Genomic DNA, 16,168 nt, shown 5'->3' on the forward strand with positions numbered 1-16,168 from the left:
ATTTACCATGGTCATTATTGAGCACGTAGTGGCCATGCAGATCGCCATCGTAAAACTAATAACTCTTGGTTGATATAATATTTTTTTATAATTTTCTTGTTGTTGTTGTTAAATTTTTACATTACTTCCCAGCTCTTTGTTCTTGACAAAATCAAACCGTATTATATTTTTACAATTTGAAACAAATTAAGTAATCAAGTTACAAAATTTTTGTTTACGTCACAGAGCGCATTGTGACCTTAATGTTAACGTTCGCGCGGTTTCGAAATGTCGTCGATAATTTCCGCGATCTGTTTCTAGCTAGTGGAACAATGCTGCCCTTGTGACGTCATAGCTAGCAAACGCAAGACGTAATACAGCCCTTGACCTTAAGAAACAAAACATTTTGATTCATTTTTAATGACGCAGTTGTTGTTTATCGTAGCTATAGTAGGTTGGGGTAAAATGGGACGTGTTTTCATTCTCTTTTATCGTCCCAACTTGTAGCAATTAAGAATATTTACTGAAATATATAACTGGATCCTCACGATGATAAAAAAAAATTTTACTTGTTGCTGGGACGCGATTAGAAAGTATCGGAAATTATGTGCTAACGATATTCATCTTGCCCAATGGTATATAACATAACTTGTCACTACAATAAAGAAGATCATATTTAATTCACGTAGCAAAAAAGATAAAGAAAAAACACAATTATTAGTAAACGACCTTAGTAGTTTTACAGAAGCGTATCCGCTAATATTCAGCATTACAAACGTTCTATATTAATTACTGTTACTTTCGACTCACAGAAAAAGATTAAAACTACAGTTCGATCATCCGCATTGATAAGTCATTAGTGCGTGATCTACAAATACAACCCTAGACATCTAAAATTTCGAAGAATAATTTTGACCGGATTTTCATGCCGTACGAATCAATATACCCTCCTAGTCCTGAGTTCTGATCTATATATTCGCATTCGTTATAAACGTAAAAAAAGGAAACGTAGATCTAATACAGACTCATTTTCCTCTAAAATGTAATTTGCATCAGTAGCGTATTTGATTTTCTTCTCGTGTTTTTAGTAATTAGCAACCTCATTTACATTCGTCGGGCTACCGTTAATTATGTAAACATTCTTTGTCAATAAAACATTAAAGCGAGTGTCCCATCTTACCCCACCCTACTATATGTCTGTTACAGCATCAGTAAGTAAGATATAAAGTATATTTGGCGCTTCCGTAAAACGACAGTTGAACGATTTGTTGCATAAAGTATTTAGAATGTAAAAAATGCTTTATACAAGAGAGCTAGCTTTAATAAATGGGAATAAGCCATGTACAACTCCGTGATCGTGTGTTGTATTGTAAACTTACACCAGTTAACCTTGTGCTCCCTTAAAGGTATTCTTATACAGGCTATGTTACCTTATATACAGGTATAATAAAAAGTAACAAATACGATTCAATCGATCACTCGAATCTCGAAACATATATGTATAATGTATGTATGATGTTTTATTTACAATAACAAACAACTTTTGCGTTTTTAACAAACAATCTTTACGTTTCCATTAATACAAGGTTGTGTTCTTTAAAAACTATGTATGAGTCCTTAAATTTATTTAATTTTTCGTCCCCGATACTTATTTTTAGTAAATTCGCCAACTAGTGATTTCGGCAAAATCAAAACGTTGCGAGTTCGACTTTTCATTTTTTGATCAAAATTGTTTTTTGGTTGCTTAGATTTTCGGGTTTTATCTTAAATTTCTGCAGCAAAATAGTGTATTGTGTAACGCTTAGGAAATTTTACCAATAATAATTTAAATGGAGGAAGAAGGCGAAATATTGAATACTGAAGCTTCCCGCGGTGAAAAACGGTTTGTGGAACTTTTAATACCCGTATTAGTAAAAGTTTGTAACTTAAAATATCTTAGCTCTGGTAATTAAATATATTTAACAATATCAGTGAAAGTTGAGGTGTAATAATTTTGTACGTTTTTAACCTAATATATTATGCACATGTTGTAACTGTAATGTTGGTGTTTTAACGACTGTTGTTTTGCTGTTGCTGCTGTATCTTCTGTTTTTTACCATTTTATCTTTTGTGCTGTATTTGAAGACAAAGAAAATTGTAATATAAATTTTAAAATTTTAATGGCGGAATTTATTATTTTTGTAATTTTTTGTTCCAGAAACTCTACTGCACTTGAAGAAGAAGATTTTGAAGAAACTTTATCGATAAAACCTCCCCCAGTTTCGAATAAAAAACATAAACGACACAAAAAACATAAAACAAATAAAGACGACAAAAAAAGAAAACACGGCAAAACCAAATCTGAAGATGGGAATGAAAACGATAAAGGTAAATGTATAAAGAGAGCATGAGGTCTAAGCGATGTCTTGTTGGTAATTTTAATATGACAAGGTGAAGTGTTGTGAGATGCGTAACCTAAAATAAAAAAAATTTCGGTGCTAGTAAAGAATCTCCCCCGCCCCCACCTTATTTGCTAACCACTAACCCCTAGGTTAGTGGTTAGTTGTTATATGGGTTAGGGGTTAGCAAATAAGGTGCGGGGGGGGGGAAGATTCTTCACTAGCACCGAAATTTTTTTTATTTTAGGTTACGCATTTCGCAACACTTCATCTTGTCATATTAAAACTACTAATAAGACACCGCTTACAAGTAGCATCATAAGTCTTCTATTTAATAGGAACACTAAATTTTGATTGTTATTTTATTACGAGAATCATCCAGGTTTTAATGTGAATATTATTCAGATCTAACCTCAAACACAAAAGATATTGAATCAAAACACCGCGGTAACGATTATTCTGATTCGTTAATACGTCGTTCTCCTGACCAATCAGATTCATGGAAACGAGACAGGTAAGTTAGTTTCATTTTTATTTTATTTGTTAGTATTCATTTAAACAGAAAAATTAAGCGAAAGTTTCATATATTTTGCATAGTCTATGATTATACATTTATTTATTATTTAAGATAGTTGACTCAAAATCTTTTCCTAAATTCACAGATCTTTTTTTCTTAGATTTACTTTTGATAAAACGATTTTAAGGCTGTAGCACACGTAGACACTTTTTTAGTCTATTTTATTGAATTTGCATTTGGTTTATGTTAAGCTAAAAATATATTAATAATGTTTCTTGAAATTATTTCAGGAGCCACAGGCAATCAGATACACGTGCGCACGATCGATCGAAATCGCATGAATATAAATCAAGGGAAGGGTAAGAAACTATTCGTTCTTGTGTGTAGGTATGTAAGGTACCTACTTATACATTTTCATAAGGTTACATGTTTCATGTATCCTCATGGTAAGAAACATGTATATTACACCCATATATGTTTAGATTTCGAATTTGGGCACTTCTTTCCAAGGTAAAAGCTAGTTTGGGTGTAAAGCTGGGGTTATGAAACCTATGATGTCACCCCAGGAACCATTAACAGTGCTTTCATCTCTCATGACACGTCCCTAGTTATGCTATTGTGGTGGCCCGTCGTGTGTGTGTGCGCCGCAGCGTACACGAGTGCCTTTTTTCTACAGTTATCTGCTGTATAAATATTAAATATCCCCTCCTGTGTTGATTCGCAATAAAACATAATGCAACCGCTACGCTATAATACATTACAATAACCTGATGATACCAAATTTACCTCCAAGTCCATTAAACCCATATCTCCTCCATCAGAGATCGTCCAAGGTCCGGTGGGTACCCAAGCCGTGGTTACCGAGCCGACCACGACCGTCCCCGTGACGACCGCTTCCCTCGCCCCAGAGATGACAGGGGAATCCCCTCCCGACCCCGACCGGGTGAAGACGCAAGGTCGAGAATTAATTCAAGACGAGAACTCGGTGCGTTCGTTTATTTTTGATCTAAATGTTGTTTCTATTCTATGCAGATTATAATATGCTTGCATAAACTGACAAATGGCTACCTTAGAGGGAGTATGAGAGAAGTTTAATAATTTATGGAAAGATTTTATAATATTTGATTCCATTATAGCAAAACACAAAGCTCCGTTAATTGTTCGACAATATGATGACGCGAACAAGCAAAGAAAAGATAAAGTTGATGAAAAAAGTAAGTCCTTGTTTTGTTGGGCGGAACATTTATTGGCGGATAATGGAACAAATTTGTCCTAGGTCCTAGGTCCTCAAGGACCTCACCCATATAACAGGGTACTATAGAATTTTCCTATTTAACATAGAAATCATCATTTTGTTTAATCAAGATAAAGAAAAACAGGTTTTATATTCAGCGTTGTTACGGTTGTTGGTGTATGTTTCTCAGGGCAAGACACTTGGCCCCATTGGTCACTAATAGGTTGTTAGTCATACAGAAAAACGATCACTCTCACCCATATGTGGGAACTTGTAAGGGGGCACGAGGTGTATGAAACAGAACTACCGTGTTATAACGACTGTTGTTGCCCCAACATTGTGGATAAATAAGTTACATGCGTGGTAACTCGTAAGCGGGATAAGGTGTATGAAACAACACTTGTTTTATTCCAAAGAGGTTCCACCATGTTTGATATAAACAAACATCCAACCTCCCACAGACAAACACGAACGTTCGATTTCATCTTCAGTCGTCGTCACAGGGAACAGGAAGCTTGAAGCTGGGGAAGAAAAAAGGAACAGTTTAGGTTTGTAGTAGTTGTTGAACACGGGTTTCTAACTTTAAACCAGCAGTTCCCAGCCTATAGTAAGCGGTTTCAAGCCTATAGTACCAGTTGTCTTACATTAAGATCTTCCAGGTGGTACGCGAGCGACTGTTTAGGTTTAATAAATAAACAGATTAACAGGAATAAAATATCTTGGCTGTGTGATTAGGTTACTTAAGTATAACAGTTTTCATCATGCTTAAATCTAACTTTTCCATAAGGGGCCTCCAGCCCTCCACCCATGTAGTAGTTATACAGTTTGTATGCTTAGAAGTTATTACCCCACCATTGAAACATTAACTACATGTTACTAATCACAGATGAAACAAAACTGAAACAACAACGAAGGGAAATCAGGATCTCACCCCAAGGTAAGAAGTTGGAAATATTGAAGAAGAACAAAGATATTGTGGAAGAAATTGTCAGCAGTGAAAATTCATCAGGTAAATCAGTTTCCTCTGGTTTAGTAGTTTGTATACCATGTCTAGTTTGTGTTAGTTGCACGGTAGGAGTGGTTTCTGTTGGTCCAAGCAACTTACAAGTTTGGTAATATTTGTGGATGGCATCATATGTTTTATGTCTCCGGTTTTATGCCATAAAATGTATTTTTCTTTTGGTAAAGGGCTATACAAAACAGCCCCGAAGTAAGCAGTAAACACACATTAATTAATATTTAATACAATCCAACTTACTCAGCAATGTGATCCCAGATTTTAGTAAAATTAAATCAAAACATTGGATGATTTATCACTAAAAGTTTACCAAACGCCGCTATATTTGTTTTTATATAGCTTTTATCAAGCATATATATAGTGGTGGTTATTTGCATAGATATAAATGCTTAATGATGATAATTGTCACAGACTCCTCAGCATCCAGCGATAGTGAAAGCGAGAATGATAAACCTGAAGTTGAAGAGCAAGATGAAGAAGAAGAGACAAATATCCAGGTGAATAATGAAGGCAGTGGTTTCCGACCGATTTTATCTTTTTAGTCGATATTTCATTTTATATCCACTCTATAAATTTAGTTTTCTGAAAACTCATTTTCGTTATTGCTTCTATTTAAGTCTTTAAGTAAGAGAAACCAAACTTTCATTAATAATTAGCTCTGCAGCTTCTTCTAATATAAAAACGCCAAATTCCCGCTTTAAAAAACTCCCTCTTTTCCAGAACTCACTAAGCAAAGGTAAGGTTGTGGTTGTGGCGTTGGGGCATGGGAACCAGTAAACGAATAGTAACATTTGTGGTATAACGATGCAGAAACATCGGTGCCCATATTATTAAACTGCAAGAGGATCTCTGTTATCCACAATATTATTTTGTTTATATGTCTGTTTTCATTTTTTTGCTATTTTATGGTTTGTTTTTACCCATTTTTATCATATGCGTTCCTTCGTTTATAATTCACCTTTTCAAATTTTTAATTTCTGTTTCGAATACATTTGTTATTTTTATGTTTTAGGATGAATCTGCAACTCAGAGTGACGAAGACACTGCCGCGTCATCGTCAAATTCATCGTCGGCTGAAGAAGTGGGCGAGTCAGCAAATTCTGAAGATGATGAGTCAGCATCCGAGGAATCAGGAGATGAGTCGGCAGAAATGAGCGCAGAGGATGAAGGTTTAGAATCGTCTGTGGAGAGTTTAAATAAAACAATGATTTAAAAAAAAACTTTTAAAAAGTTTTAATAATTCTTAAAAATGGTTTAGAATGCCCTTGAAGTTTTTTTTAAGTTTATTAATTCTTATGCCTAGATAAACATGCTTGAAAACCGTTTATATATTTTTGCTCTAACTGGGTTATAACATCCTGGGTGTCAGGTTAATGGGCCAAATTTTGTCTAAATCACAGGTGCCCAACAAGGACCTCATCCATATAGAATCAAATTATTTCTTGATCGTCACATTTTTAACCCTTTGTTTCAAAGATCCGTCATCAAGATTTGATTCCCCGGGCAAGGATGATCATCTTGATGAGGATGAGGAGCATAATGATGAGGATGCGAACACACCGGAGCACGAGGTGGATGTGCATGAGGAGATACAAGGTACGTACACCGCAGTACAGTATATGATGCTGAGGCGAAGATTAATCATTGAAATAATAAAACCTGGGAGATTTTAAACCTCATTAACCTTTAAGACTTTAAATTCCTTTTATGAAACTACTCTTTTGGCAAAAATAAACCTAAAGTTTGTTTTGACACGATTTTTCATCTGTTGTACAATGACACTTTGTCAACGTGTAACCTTGTAGTATACGTTGTTGCTGCCGGGTGTATTATAAGTGAAAAAGATCTTCTGGCAATTGTTTATGTTGTTATAAAAAAGCAGGCGGATCGTCGGTCCTTTTAAGATTACAAAACAAACAATTACCACAAAATCCTTTCACAATTATAATAATCTTGCTATAAAACGAAGAAACAATGGTGAGAACAACTTTATATTCATTTTGCCAGAAAAGTAATTCAAATGTTCCGCCATACACGGCAGCGACTCTAATTCCACAAACATTGATTTGAATTTAATCGGTTTCCTGGTTTGCAAGGCAGTGGTGCAGCCAGGTATTAAACTAAATGTCACCAAATATATATAGAAGTAACTCTAACATGATAGGGTCTTATGTATGATATATAATTTGTCTAAAATTAACTTTTATCTATTAGTAATGTTAAAGTAAGTGGCAAATGAGATGCTGATTAACCCAAATTAGGCAACAATTAAATCAGACTTGGCCAGTTTAATTACTAAACCACAAATTTCCCTTTGTGTGATTTGCCCATTGGCTCTTATATAATAGAATGTATTACTTACAGCCAACCAGTAACTCACAGCCAAATACTGTTTAATGCAATGTAGAAAACTCCTGGGTAGCGCTAGGTTTTATCATTTATAACCTTGAATGGTTTGCCCCATATTTAAAAAAAGATTACCCGGGTTAGCCTGCCCCCCAACCACCCCAGGTTTGGTGCCACCAATGCTTATTTATATAATCATACCACTGGCTGTACCACTGTGTGCCTACTTAGCAAGGTAGGGCTGTTGTTTACGTTCATATTCCCATGGTGCTGTGTCTTTGTTTCAGGTCGCGGACTCTACAGTGGGGGTTACCTCGGCGACCCGACTGTGAAGGGGTTTCCCCTTGGAATTCCCAGCGGGATTTCCCCAAGAACACAATTACTTTACCATAACCTAAAATTTGCCGATTTTTTCGTCCCCAAACGCAGATCCTGAGCTTCCTTTCTACCTCCCTGCCATCCAGGGCTGCAGGAGCGTTGATGAATTCCAGTGTCTTAATCGAATCGAGGAAGGAACCTACGGTGTCGTTTATCGCGCAAAGGATAAAAAGACAGGTTTAGATTGGACGCGGTGTATGCGGTTTTATAATATAGGGTGAAACAGTTAATGGACATTACAACCTAGGTGTTTGGGGTAATAACTAACTCTAGCCTAAATTTAAGGTCGCATGGTACGTTACCCTGTGGGACCTCACCCACATAGAATAAGTTGATGTTCTGATTATTTCTGTATGTACTTAAAGTTTAGTTTTTGTATTAACAACAGAAAACAATAATTTATAAAGAACTTTAGCCTAGGCCTATTATAATTAGCACCATGTTTGTTGTAAGGTTTGTATGTTGGTGGATAGTGGGTTAAACAACATTTAATTTTCACTGTGGGTGGCAGGTTTTATTTAGGGGGCTTTAACAATATTTGGTTTGGTATTTTTTCACCAAAGCAAAATTTGTTGGTACTTCGCGAGCCGATTAAACAAACACACACAGAAAAAAAAAGTAAGTCGAGCAACAGTATAGATATTTCTTTGCGTTTTTTTTACATCGAAAGGCAAGGTGATATTTTCTTAAAGAATAAACTAAGAAATGTATTTAGATTACAGCTTAGCTCAGGGTAGCAAAACAAATACAATATTACAACCAACTATTTAATGTGCCCGTACTTCCGCAGATAATGTGGTTGCATTGAAGAGATTGAAGATGGAGAAGGAACGTGAAGGTTTCCCCATCACGTCCCTCCGTGAAGTTTGTACGCTGCTCAAGGCTCATCATCCTAACTGTGTGAGGGTTCAGGTAAAGTAGAATGAAAAACTCCAGGATCTTCCACTCTGATATTATTCATAGGAGAAATATTCCGTTACTTTTGTTATCAAGCACAATATAAATAAATTTTAAAATAAAAAAAAGTCCGATTGGAAATGGACGTTTTTATACCAATAGAGCTGCTAAATAGATTGTTTACGTAATAGAGTTGTTGCATTTTGGTTAAACCCAAATGAAATCAACCTTTTAGCTATCTTTCAATCCCAATAATTGTAGTTTTCCTTTTAATTCCCAGGAAATAGTAGTCGGTTCAAACGTGGACAAAATCTACATCGTCATGGATTACGTGGAACATGATCTTAAAAGTTTGATGGAAACCATGAAGCAGCCTTTTCTTACTGGTGAGATGTTTTGTAGAAGTAAATATACAAACTATTTGTAAACATGCGTTTGAACCTGTGGTAGCCCATAACAAAATGTTATAAACGCAGGGAAGGCAGGGATAGTTAGACACACAATCCTATGAAATAAATTTAACTTATTGGTTGTAATGTTTACTGATTAATGCAGTGTAGAAAATTGTAGGGTTGACCTGCCCACCCTGCCACCCCAGGTTTGGTGCCTATGTTTGGTGTCTGTACACACAAAATAAATTGCTGTCAGTTTGCAGAAAAACGTATTTGACCTTTTTGTAATTGGTGTAAACCATTCAAAAAAACATATTGGGCAATCTATAGTGTTGAAATACTTGGGAGCCTTGGGTTAATGGTTCAAGTCTTACCGTGGCTAGTTTTTAAACCTCATTTCTCCCAGGTGAAGTAAAAACACTGATGATTCAGCTACTACAAGGTGTTCACCATCTCCATGACAACTGGATATTACATAGAGATCTTAAAACATCAAACCTACTGTTGAGTCATAGAGGAATATTGAAGATAGGTGAGTGGGGTTTATGATGTAATAATATTAACACATACCTCACATTTGCATTATATTATATACAAGTAATATAATTGTATTTTGACCCTGATCTAATGCTCATGAAGTTGGACGATTCTCGTAACAGAATAACAGTCAGGATCAAGTGATACGAAATAAATATCAAACTAAAATTAACTTTGCTAAAGTTTGTTCCATCAAAATCTCGTTCAAAAAAGACTGAGTAGGCCATTTTATTAAAAAAATATTTTCTTTTTAAAACTATTCATTGGGCTTGATTTTTGTGTAATAGGTATTTTGTTGTACTGAATCTATTCTACATTCATGTTATTTCATTTATTCTATTTTAATTTAATATAATAGTTTTAACATCAGGTTCAATAAGTTGTGTCCTATATGACTTTCTACTTGAAATTTGTAACAAGATACATCTTGTTGGACCTAATTTTGTACGTTACACATTTAGTAATGTTTAACCCATTATATATCACACATCAGTGTATTGGTTTAATTTGTAGTGACAAGTTCTCAAAAGCCCATCACATTAATTCATAAAAGTAACATAATTTAAGTTCCTTACCCTTTATTATTCCACCCCAGGTGACTTTGGATTAGCCCGTGAATATGGTTCCCCGTTAAAACCATACACCCCTATAGTTGTTACATTGTGGTACAGATGCCCAGAGTTGCTGCTTGGAGCGAAGGTGATTATTATTAATCCTAACCAACATAGCAGACATATTGCTGACCAACTGTATCTGCCAACTAAATAGGTTTACATGGTGATAAGTAAAAAACCATTTTTTGATCAATCGTTTTACGCAATTCTCCCCCACACATACATGTTAGTTAGAAAAACCAAATCAAGGGTTGTTCACAACAGAGTTTTATAAACTGTCTCAGTTGTTTCTTCCCACTTTTACACCGCATGATGTTTTTCATCATTAAAAAAAATACAAAATTTAAGTTGCGTCAACTTTTATCAAATTATTCCTGCTATTTTTGTAATCTGTCCTGGTTAAAAGCCCAACAGGCTGTAAAACACCCCCTTCCTCCAGGAATATTCAACAGCAGTTGACATGTGGAGCGTGGGCTGTATTTTCGCAGAATTCCTCAACAAGAAACCATTGTTCCCTGGAAAATCTGAAACAATGCAACTCAATCTTATATTTAAGGTAAATTAAATAGTAATGACTCGCCATAACATTAACCTGAAACCTGAATATGTTTGTTCTACTTATATTACTCATCCGTAGAAGTTATAACATGAGCTTAAGCTATGTGTTTTTTAGTCTGCCACCGTGGCTCAGTGGATAAGGCAGCTGCATCGAAAACCAAAGTGTCCCCGTACTAACACTGAAATGTGGCTTAAATCCCAGGTCTTTGACAAGAACCTTACCCATAAAAATTAAAAATAACTATGTGAAGACAATATAGCTTTGTCTAACTTTAGTTTTTACGCTGATCCTGGAAGTAAAACTCGTAAAATTCGACATGAAGTTCCATTTAATATACAATAATAATTTGTCAGAAAAAGGGCCTTATTTAGAAAGATTAGGGATTATATTATTTTTCTAATCAATTCTGTACAAAATCAACACTTGTTGTATTTTATTAATTACCCTCCAACACGAGGAATCATTACATTCACTTCACCACACAGGAGCTCGGAACGCCAAGTGAGAAGATATGGCCGGGTTATAATGACTTGCCCATAGTTAAGAAGACAACATTTGTTGAGTATCCATACAATACACTGAGGAAAAGATTCGGCGCAACTGATATTTCACAGAAGGGATTCGACCTTTTAAACAGGTGACGGGGTTTGGTGGTTAATACACAGGGGGGTATGCTGTTGTGCTTCTACTGTGAGACACCAGAGGCACATTCTGTTCTTGGGTTATGTTTCCGGTTAATTTGTCCACAAGTTTCGCATCGACTGTCAAATATTCATGAAACAATAGAAAGCCTTTTACATAAGCATCCATAAACTGCCTCAGTGAGGTCTAGAATTTAGATGGTAGCACCCTGAGTTTTTCAGCTAAATATCCAGCCTTATAAAAAGTAGTCTCATAATTTAACTTAAATTCTACTCATTAGTCATTATCTAGAAGTTTGATCGACACTACCTCTTAAGTTTGCTCATGCTTTAATGTAGCCTCTAGTCTAACCCTTATGGTGGCTGTACACAGTATCCGGCGTGCGAATTCGCATGCGAAGTCGTATGTAAACCCGTGTCTAATTCCGCATGCGGCAGCGAAATCCGGACAAAACAGGCAAAACGAACGAATTCCGGATACTGTGTACAGCCACCTTTAGCTGGTAGCACCCTGGGTGTCTAGCCATCCAGCCTATGCGTACACTCTATAGAAAGCTAAGTTTTCTCATTTAACCTACAGGTTTCTTACCTACTCCCCTGAGCGTAGAATATCTGCATACAACGCTTTAAAACACGACTGGTTCCTTGAAACCCCCAAACCCGTGGAACCCTCCATGTTTCCCACATGGCCAGCTAAAAGTGAGCTTGATAAGAAGCGTGCCGGTCCAGCAGCATCAAGTCCTCCCAAAGCACCAGCAGGAGCCATGGGTTATAGTAAACTTATTGTAAGTTCTATGTTGTATTGAGAAAACAATCACCCACAAAGTTACACATGGGGTAACTAAGCGGCACAAGGTGTTTAAAACAGAACAACCATGTTATAAACGACCGCCAAGACTGCGCCACGCAAGGGTAAATAAGTTACATACGTGGTAACTTGTAAGCGGGCACGGGGTGTATGAAACAGAACACCCGTGTTATAATGACTGTTGTTGTCCCGCCATGCGAGGATAAATAAGTGACACATTTTTACATCTTTATCATCACAGAATGAGGAAGAGAAACTTGGGTTCCAGCTCACAGCACCAAAGCACGGGATCAGTAAGCAGGGGATGGGGTTCAGTCTAAAATTCTGATTTGTAAATTATTCCTTGGATGAAACGCCAGGCGTGCAGTATCTTGTGTGTCATTCCTTTGTAAAATCTGCCACTTTTATTCTCGCTATTAAATCAATTTCTAGATACATGGCTTATGTTTTTATGTAGGGATTAGAAAAACCTCGTTTTTTTGTGCAATAATAATATGTTTGTTTGAAGTTATAAAGCTTGGGTAAGTTCGTTTATGTAACGTTTTTAAAATAAGAAAGCTGTTTTGTCGAATTTTTACTCCTCATTTGCCGAACAAAACATGAATTCAAATTAAAAATATTAACTTGACTTTATTTTGTGATAAACATTATAGTCCAGCAGAATGGTGAAATAATTGTGGAATTTGAGGTAAAAGCATGAAAATTGGTACTCTTGTAGAATTTAATACGCTGAACATTTTGAAACTCAGACCCATTCCGAAATCTCGATTTTATGACGTCACGGTTCGATGATTTCATAACACAGTTTTTGCTAGTTTTACTTTTTGCTAGTTTAAAAAAACGTTTAAGTTTTAAGAAAAAAGGTCTGCAGTCGTCTTGTAAGGACCGTTGATGAATATATACAGTAGGGTGGGGGAAGATGGGACACCTTTAGCACGTAATATCCAAATATCCTGATCGTGTTTTAAACAATTAGCAACGGTCTTTCAGAGTCGTGAGGATACTGTTTTATAATTTTTTAAATGTTCTTTGTTACTACCAAATGGGACGAGAAATAGAATGAAAAGGTGTCCCATCTTCCCCCACCCTACTATACAAATCAACAGAACAAATCTAATGTTAATGTGATGTCATGGTGACGTTGCAATTTTGGCTTGTATTCGCATTATCAGGGAGACAAGCATAAAGTAACAATGGAGCTAACTGTCATGGAACGATAAATAAAACAAATAATGACAATGTTCATAGTCTATCGCAGTCTCCGTTACATTTGCAAAGCGCTGTGCATTGAAGCTCTGATTGAACACATTTGCACCGGCCACGGCAACCTTTTTCTGGATTGCATCCACATTTAATTAGTTCTCTGGATGTTGACGATACTTCCGAAAGATTTGTCCAGAAAGGAACAAACCCTTCCGCAGATGTCTGCCATCCCCAGTTGTTTGGATTTGGAAGCTCGGGACTGGCAACCAGTGACTGGCCCCAGCAATGCCCAGCCTGATAAGCAGCTCTCCGCACATGTTCTAGTAACGCTGCTCTGGTGGGAGGCAAAGACTCAATAGATCTTCCTTTTTTTGTGAAAAGCTCTCTGCGGCAATCATCTACATAGCTACATGTGCTGACTCGATCATAAAGCAGGACAACGAAACGTTCCAAAACTGGTAAACTCTGATCAACGTCAGCAAGATCTGGTGCTTCAGAGAGAGATTTAAATGCTGGCGTGACATCTTCAAAGTGTTTCCATGTCTCCCAAGCTGTCTTTTTCCCTCTGCCTGCGAAGAAAGACACTTGATCGCAGCCTGTCAAAGCATGAAATATCAGAAGACTCTTCGATTTTTGCCTGCCAAGGCGGTTGCAAAGAGAATGGATAGGCAAATATCGCAAATTCTTTCCTGTACCGAATGCAACCCAGAGTTCCGAAAGGCCCAATTCGTGAAACATTCCCGTGGCAATCACCACTACATCCGTATCGACTGTCCGTATCATGGCTTTATCATAGCCACGCTTTGCTGCATTATATGCATGCAACAGAAGTCATGTATCGGCTTCTTCCTGGCTGCAGGGGCAAATTTCGTCTGTTTCTTGTGGCAATCTGCACAAAACATTTGGCGCGTAGGTACTTATAATTTGTTTGTCGCAAGTAAAGATTTTGTTTGTTTCCTCAGCTAGATACTTGAACAGCTCGGTTTAGTTTTCATTCAAACGAAGAAAAGCTCCCCAGCATCCAGGAATTCTTGAATTTGGCTGTACTCTTCTTCGTACTCCTTTTCCGCGTTTGTTTCTAGTAGATGCCTTTAGACTATTGGCGATGTAAACATCCCAAACGACGTCCACCCTTGAAGCATCTTTGAGCTGCCTTTCAATGAATGGTAAATAGACATCCTTTGCATATTCTCCAAATGTTTTGGAATTCATTGGCTTCAACATATTAATTACTGCTGCACCATCAATGATGACTGCGTCAACATTAGGCTTTTTAGTGGATGGAGGGACAATAATTTCCAGACAGGTTACCAAATCTGCTTTGCTACCTGAGCGAATCTCCTCATTTTTTGAAAGTGCAGGAGGACAACTGTTGTTCTCATGTTGAAAGAATTCTGCAAGGTTTTCTTCTCGCACTTGGCATGAAATATAAAGCTGAGAGAAAAGTTGACAGTTCTTCTTTAGTGTATTGATCTCCAACTTCGTAGATGTACTGGATTTCATAGGCGGACAGCTGAAGAGTGGGAATTTGTTTTTCGGTATAGGGTCAGATATTAACTTGTCTTTCTTCAATATGCGCTCCTCCAAAAACCTTCTGTATTGTTGATCTCCCGCTTTTTCGATACTTTTTACTGTTTTAATAACTTTTTCACTCAATATGTCACGCGTATCAAGCACTGCGCATGATCTTGGCTGGGACTGTAGAAGAGCCTTCTTCCTGATACGCACTTTTTTCATTTCTTTTCAAAGCTCTTCCTAATTTCAGGTCATTGAACTTTTCCTTACAACTTTTGTGGAACTTTGCCTCACGCTGTTTAAATGTTTCTATGGTGCCATCACCACAATTTAAAGCTGATATATCCAGATCAACTGGCATGCATCCTAACTCAGCGAATTTCAAAATGTTTCCAGCGAGTGCCTTATATATTGAGTTGCGGTCATATCCCTTTCTATGGAACGTCGCCGGACATAGCAGTTTCTCTGAAGTATCTTTTTGACAAATACAACATTTTCCCCAGTCAATAGTACTAGATTTTTCTCGTCTTACAGATCTTTCACAGTCGAAAATCACGATCTTCTTTGACATCACGTTTTATTGTCATACATCTGCAACCAACAGTTTCACTCTATTTAACGAGGTTCTGGAAAGCTATCTGAATCACAGTTACGAAGCAATTTCTTGACATATAATGGCTTCTAATTCCAAATGATCAGTTTCTCACTTTTGAAACAATAGAGTGCTGTGTTACAAAACAGTTGACGTCAATACAATATAGTAAAAGTCAGTTTACTTGGTATGACGGAACAGTTTGAATGAAAATTGGGTAACAATCAAAAGACGTGAACAATTTTCCAACGGAATTATAAACAGTCAATACAGCGCCACGTAATAAAATGCGTTTAACCTCAATAACAAAAGTGCAAAAATTTCTTGATTTGTGGAATTTTTATGACGTCACCATGACGTCATAAAACGAGATTTCGAGATGGGTCTGAGTTTTAAAATAATCAGCATGTCCAGTTCTATAAGTGTACCAAATTACACGCTTTTACCTCAAATCCCACAATTCGACCATAATTTGACACAATTCTGCTGGACTATTAGATAAATATGCACTCGAGCAAAATATCCCAAACGGCGCCGCAAAAACTCAGCTTGTTACAAAC

General features: G+C 36.7%; 2 protein-coding genes across 4 annotated transcripts; one reads left to right on the forward strand and one right to left on the reverse strand.

Annotated features, from left to right (window-relative positions):
• Nucleotides 1–1,696: 1,696 nt before the first annotated feature.
• Nucleotides 1,697–12,733, forward strand: LOC149727522 (uncharacterized). Of its 2 annotated transcripts, XM_089887594.1 has the most exons (20): nucleotides 1,698–1,861; nucleotides 2,177–2,346; nucleotides 2,763–2,871; nucleotides 3,165–3,233; nucleotides 3,696–3,859; nucleotides 4,011–4,088; nucleotides 4,570–4,656; nucleotides 4,995–5,117; nucleotides 5,538–5,623; nucleotides 6,139–6,295; nucleotides 6,603–6,722; nucleotides 7,902–8,027; nucleotides 8,641–8,762; nucleotides 9,028–9,133; nucleotides 9,546–9,671; nucleotides 10,272–10,375; nucleotides 10,730–10,846; nucleotides 11,335–11,486; nucleotides 12,071–12,275; nucleotides 12,540–12,733. In XM_089887594.1, exons 1-20 carry the CDS (start codon nucleotides 1,809–1,811, stop codon nucleotides 12,624–12,626), a joined length of 2,361 nt encoding a protein of 786 aa, XP_089743720.1. In that variant the 5' UTR covers nucleotides 1,698–1,808; the 3' UTR covers nucleotides 12,627–12,733. The 2 variants fall into 2 exon arrangements, with proteins under 2 accessions (XP_089743721.1, XP_089743720.1); XM_089887595.1 differs by lacking the exon at nucleotides 4,570–4,656 and having other exon boundaries at nucleotides 1,697–1,861.
• Nucleotides 12,734–12,769: 36 nt separating this feature from the next.
• Nucleotides 12,770–16,142, reverse strand: LOC149727523 (uncharacterized). 2 transcript variants are annotated; one of them, XM_089887641.1, is made up of 2 exons: nucleotides 16,055–16,142; nucleotides 12,770–15,722 (listed from the first exon to the last, which is right to left on the reverse strand). In XM_089887641.1, exon 2 carries the CDS (start codon nucleotides 15,236–15,238, stop codon nucleotides 14,486–14,488), a length of 753 nt encoding a protein of 250 aa, XP_089743767.1. In that variant the 5' UTR covers nucleotides 15,239–15,722; nucleotides 16,055–16,142; the 3' UTR covers nucleotides 12,770–14,485. The 2 variants fall into 2 exon arrangements, with proteins under 2 accessions (XP_089743767.1, XP_089743768.1); XM_089887642.1 differs by having other exon boundaries at nucleotides 12,770–15,741; nucleotides 16,055–16,102.
• Between the last annotated feature and the right edge of the window lie 26 nt (nucleotides 16,143–16,168).

This window comes from Ciona robusta, chromosome 11, assembly GCF_009617815.1.
Source record: "Ciona robusta chromosome 11, ASM961781v2".
Lineage (NCBI taxonomy): Eukaryota > Metazoa > Chordata > Ascidiacea > Phlebobranchia > Cionidae > Ciona > Ciona robusta.

What these genes read in the sequence shown, in the direction of transcription:
- LOC149727522 (XM_089887594.1), top strand. Translation starts at nt 1,809, where the DNA reads ATGGAGGAAGAAGGCGAAATATTGAATACTGAAGCTTCCCGCGGTGAA. An exon ending in TAATTCAAGACGAGAACTCG is followed by an intron (nt 3,860 to 4,010) that starts GTGCGTTCGTTT and finishes ATTCCATTATAG; the next exon opens with CAAAACACAAAGCTCCGTTA. An exon ending in GAAGCAGCCTTTTCTTACTG is followed by an intron (nt 9,134 to 9,545) that starts GTGAGATGTTTT and finishes CATTTCTCCCAG; the next exon opens with GTGAAGTAAAAACACTGATG.
- LOC149727523 (XM_089887641.1), bottom strand. Translation starts at nt 15,238, where the DNA reads ATGAAAAAAGTGCGTATCAGGAAGAAGGCTCTTCTACAGTCCCAGCCA.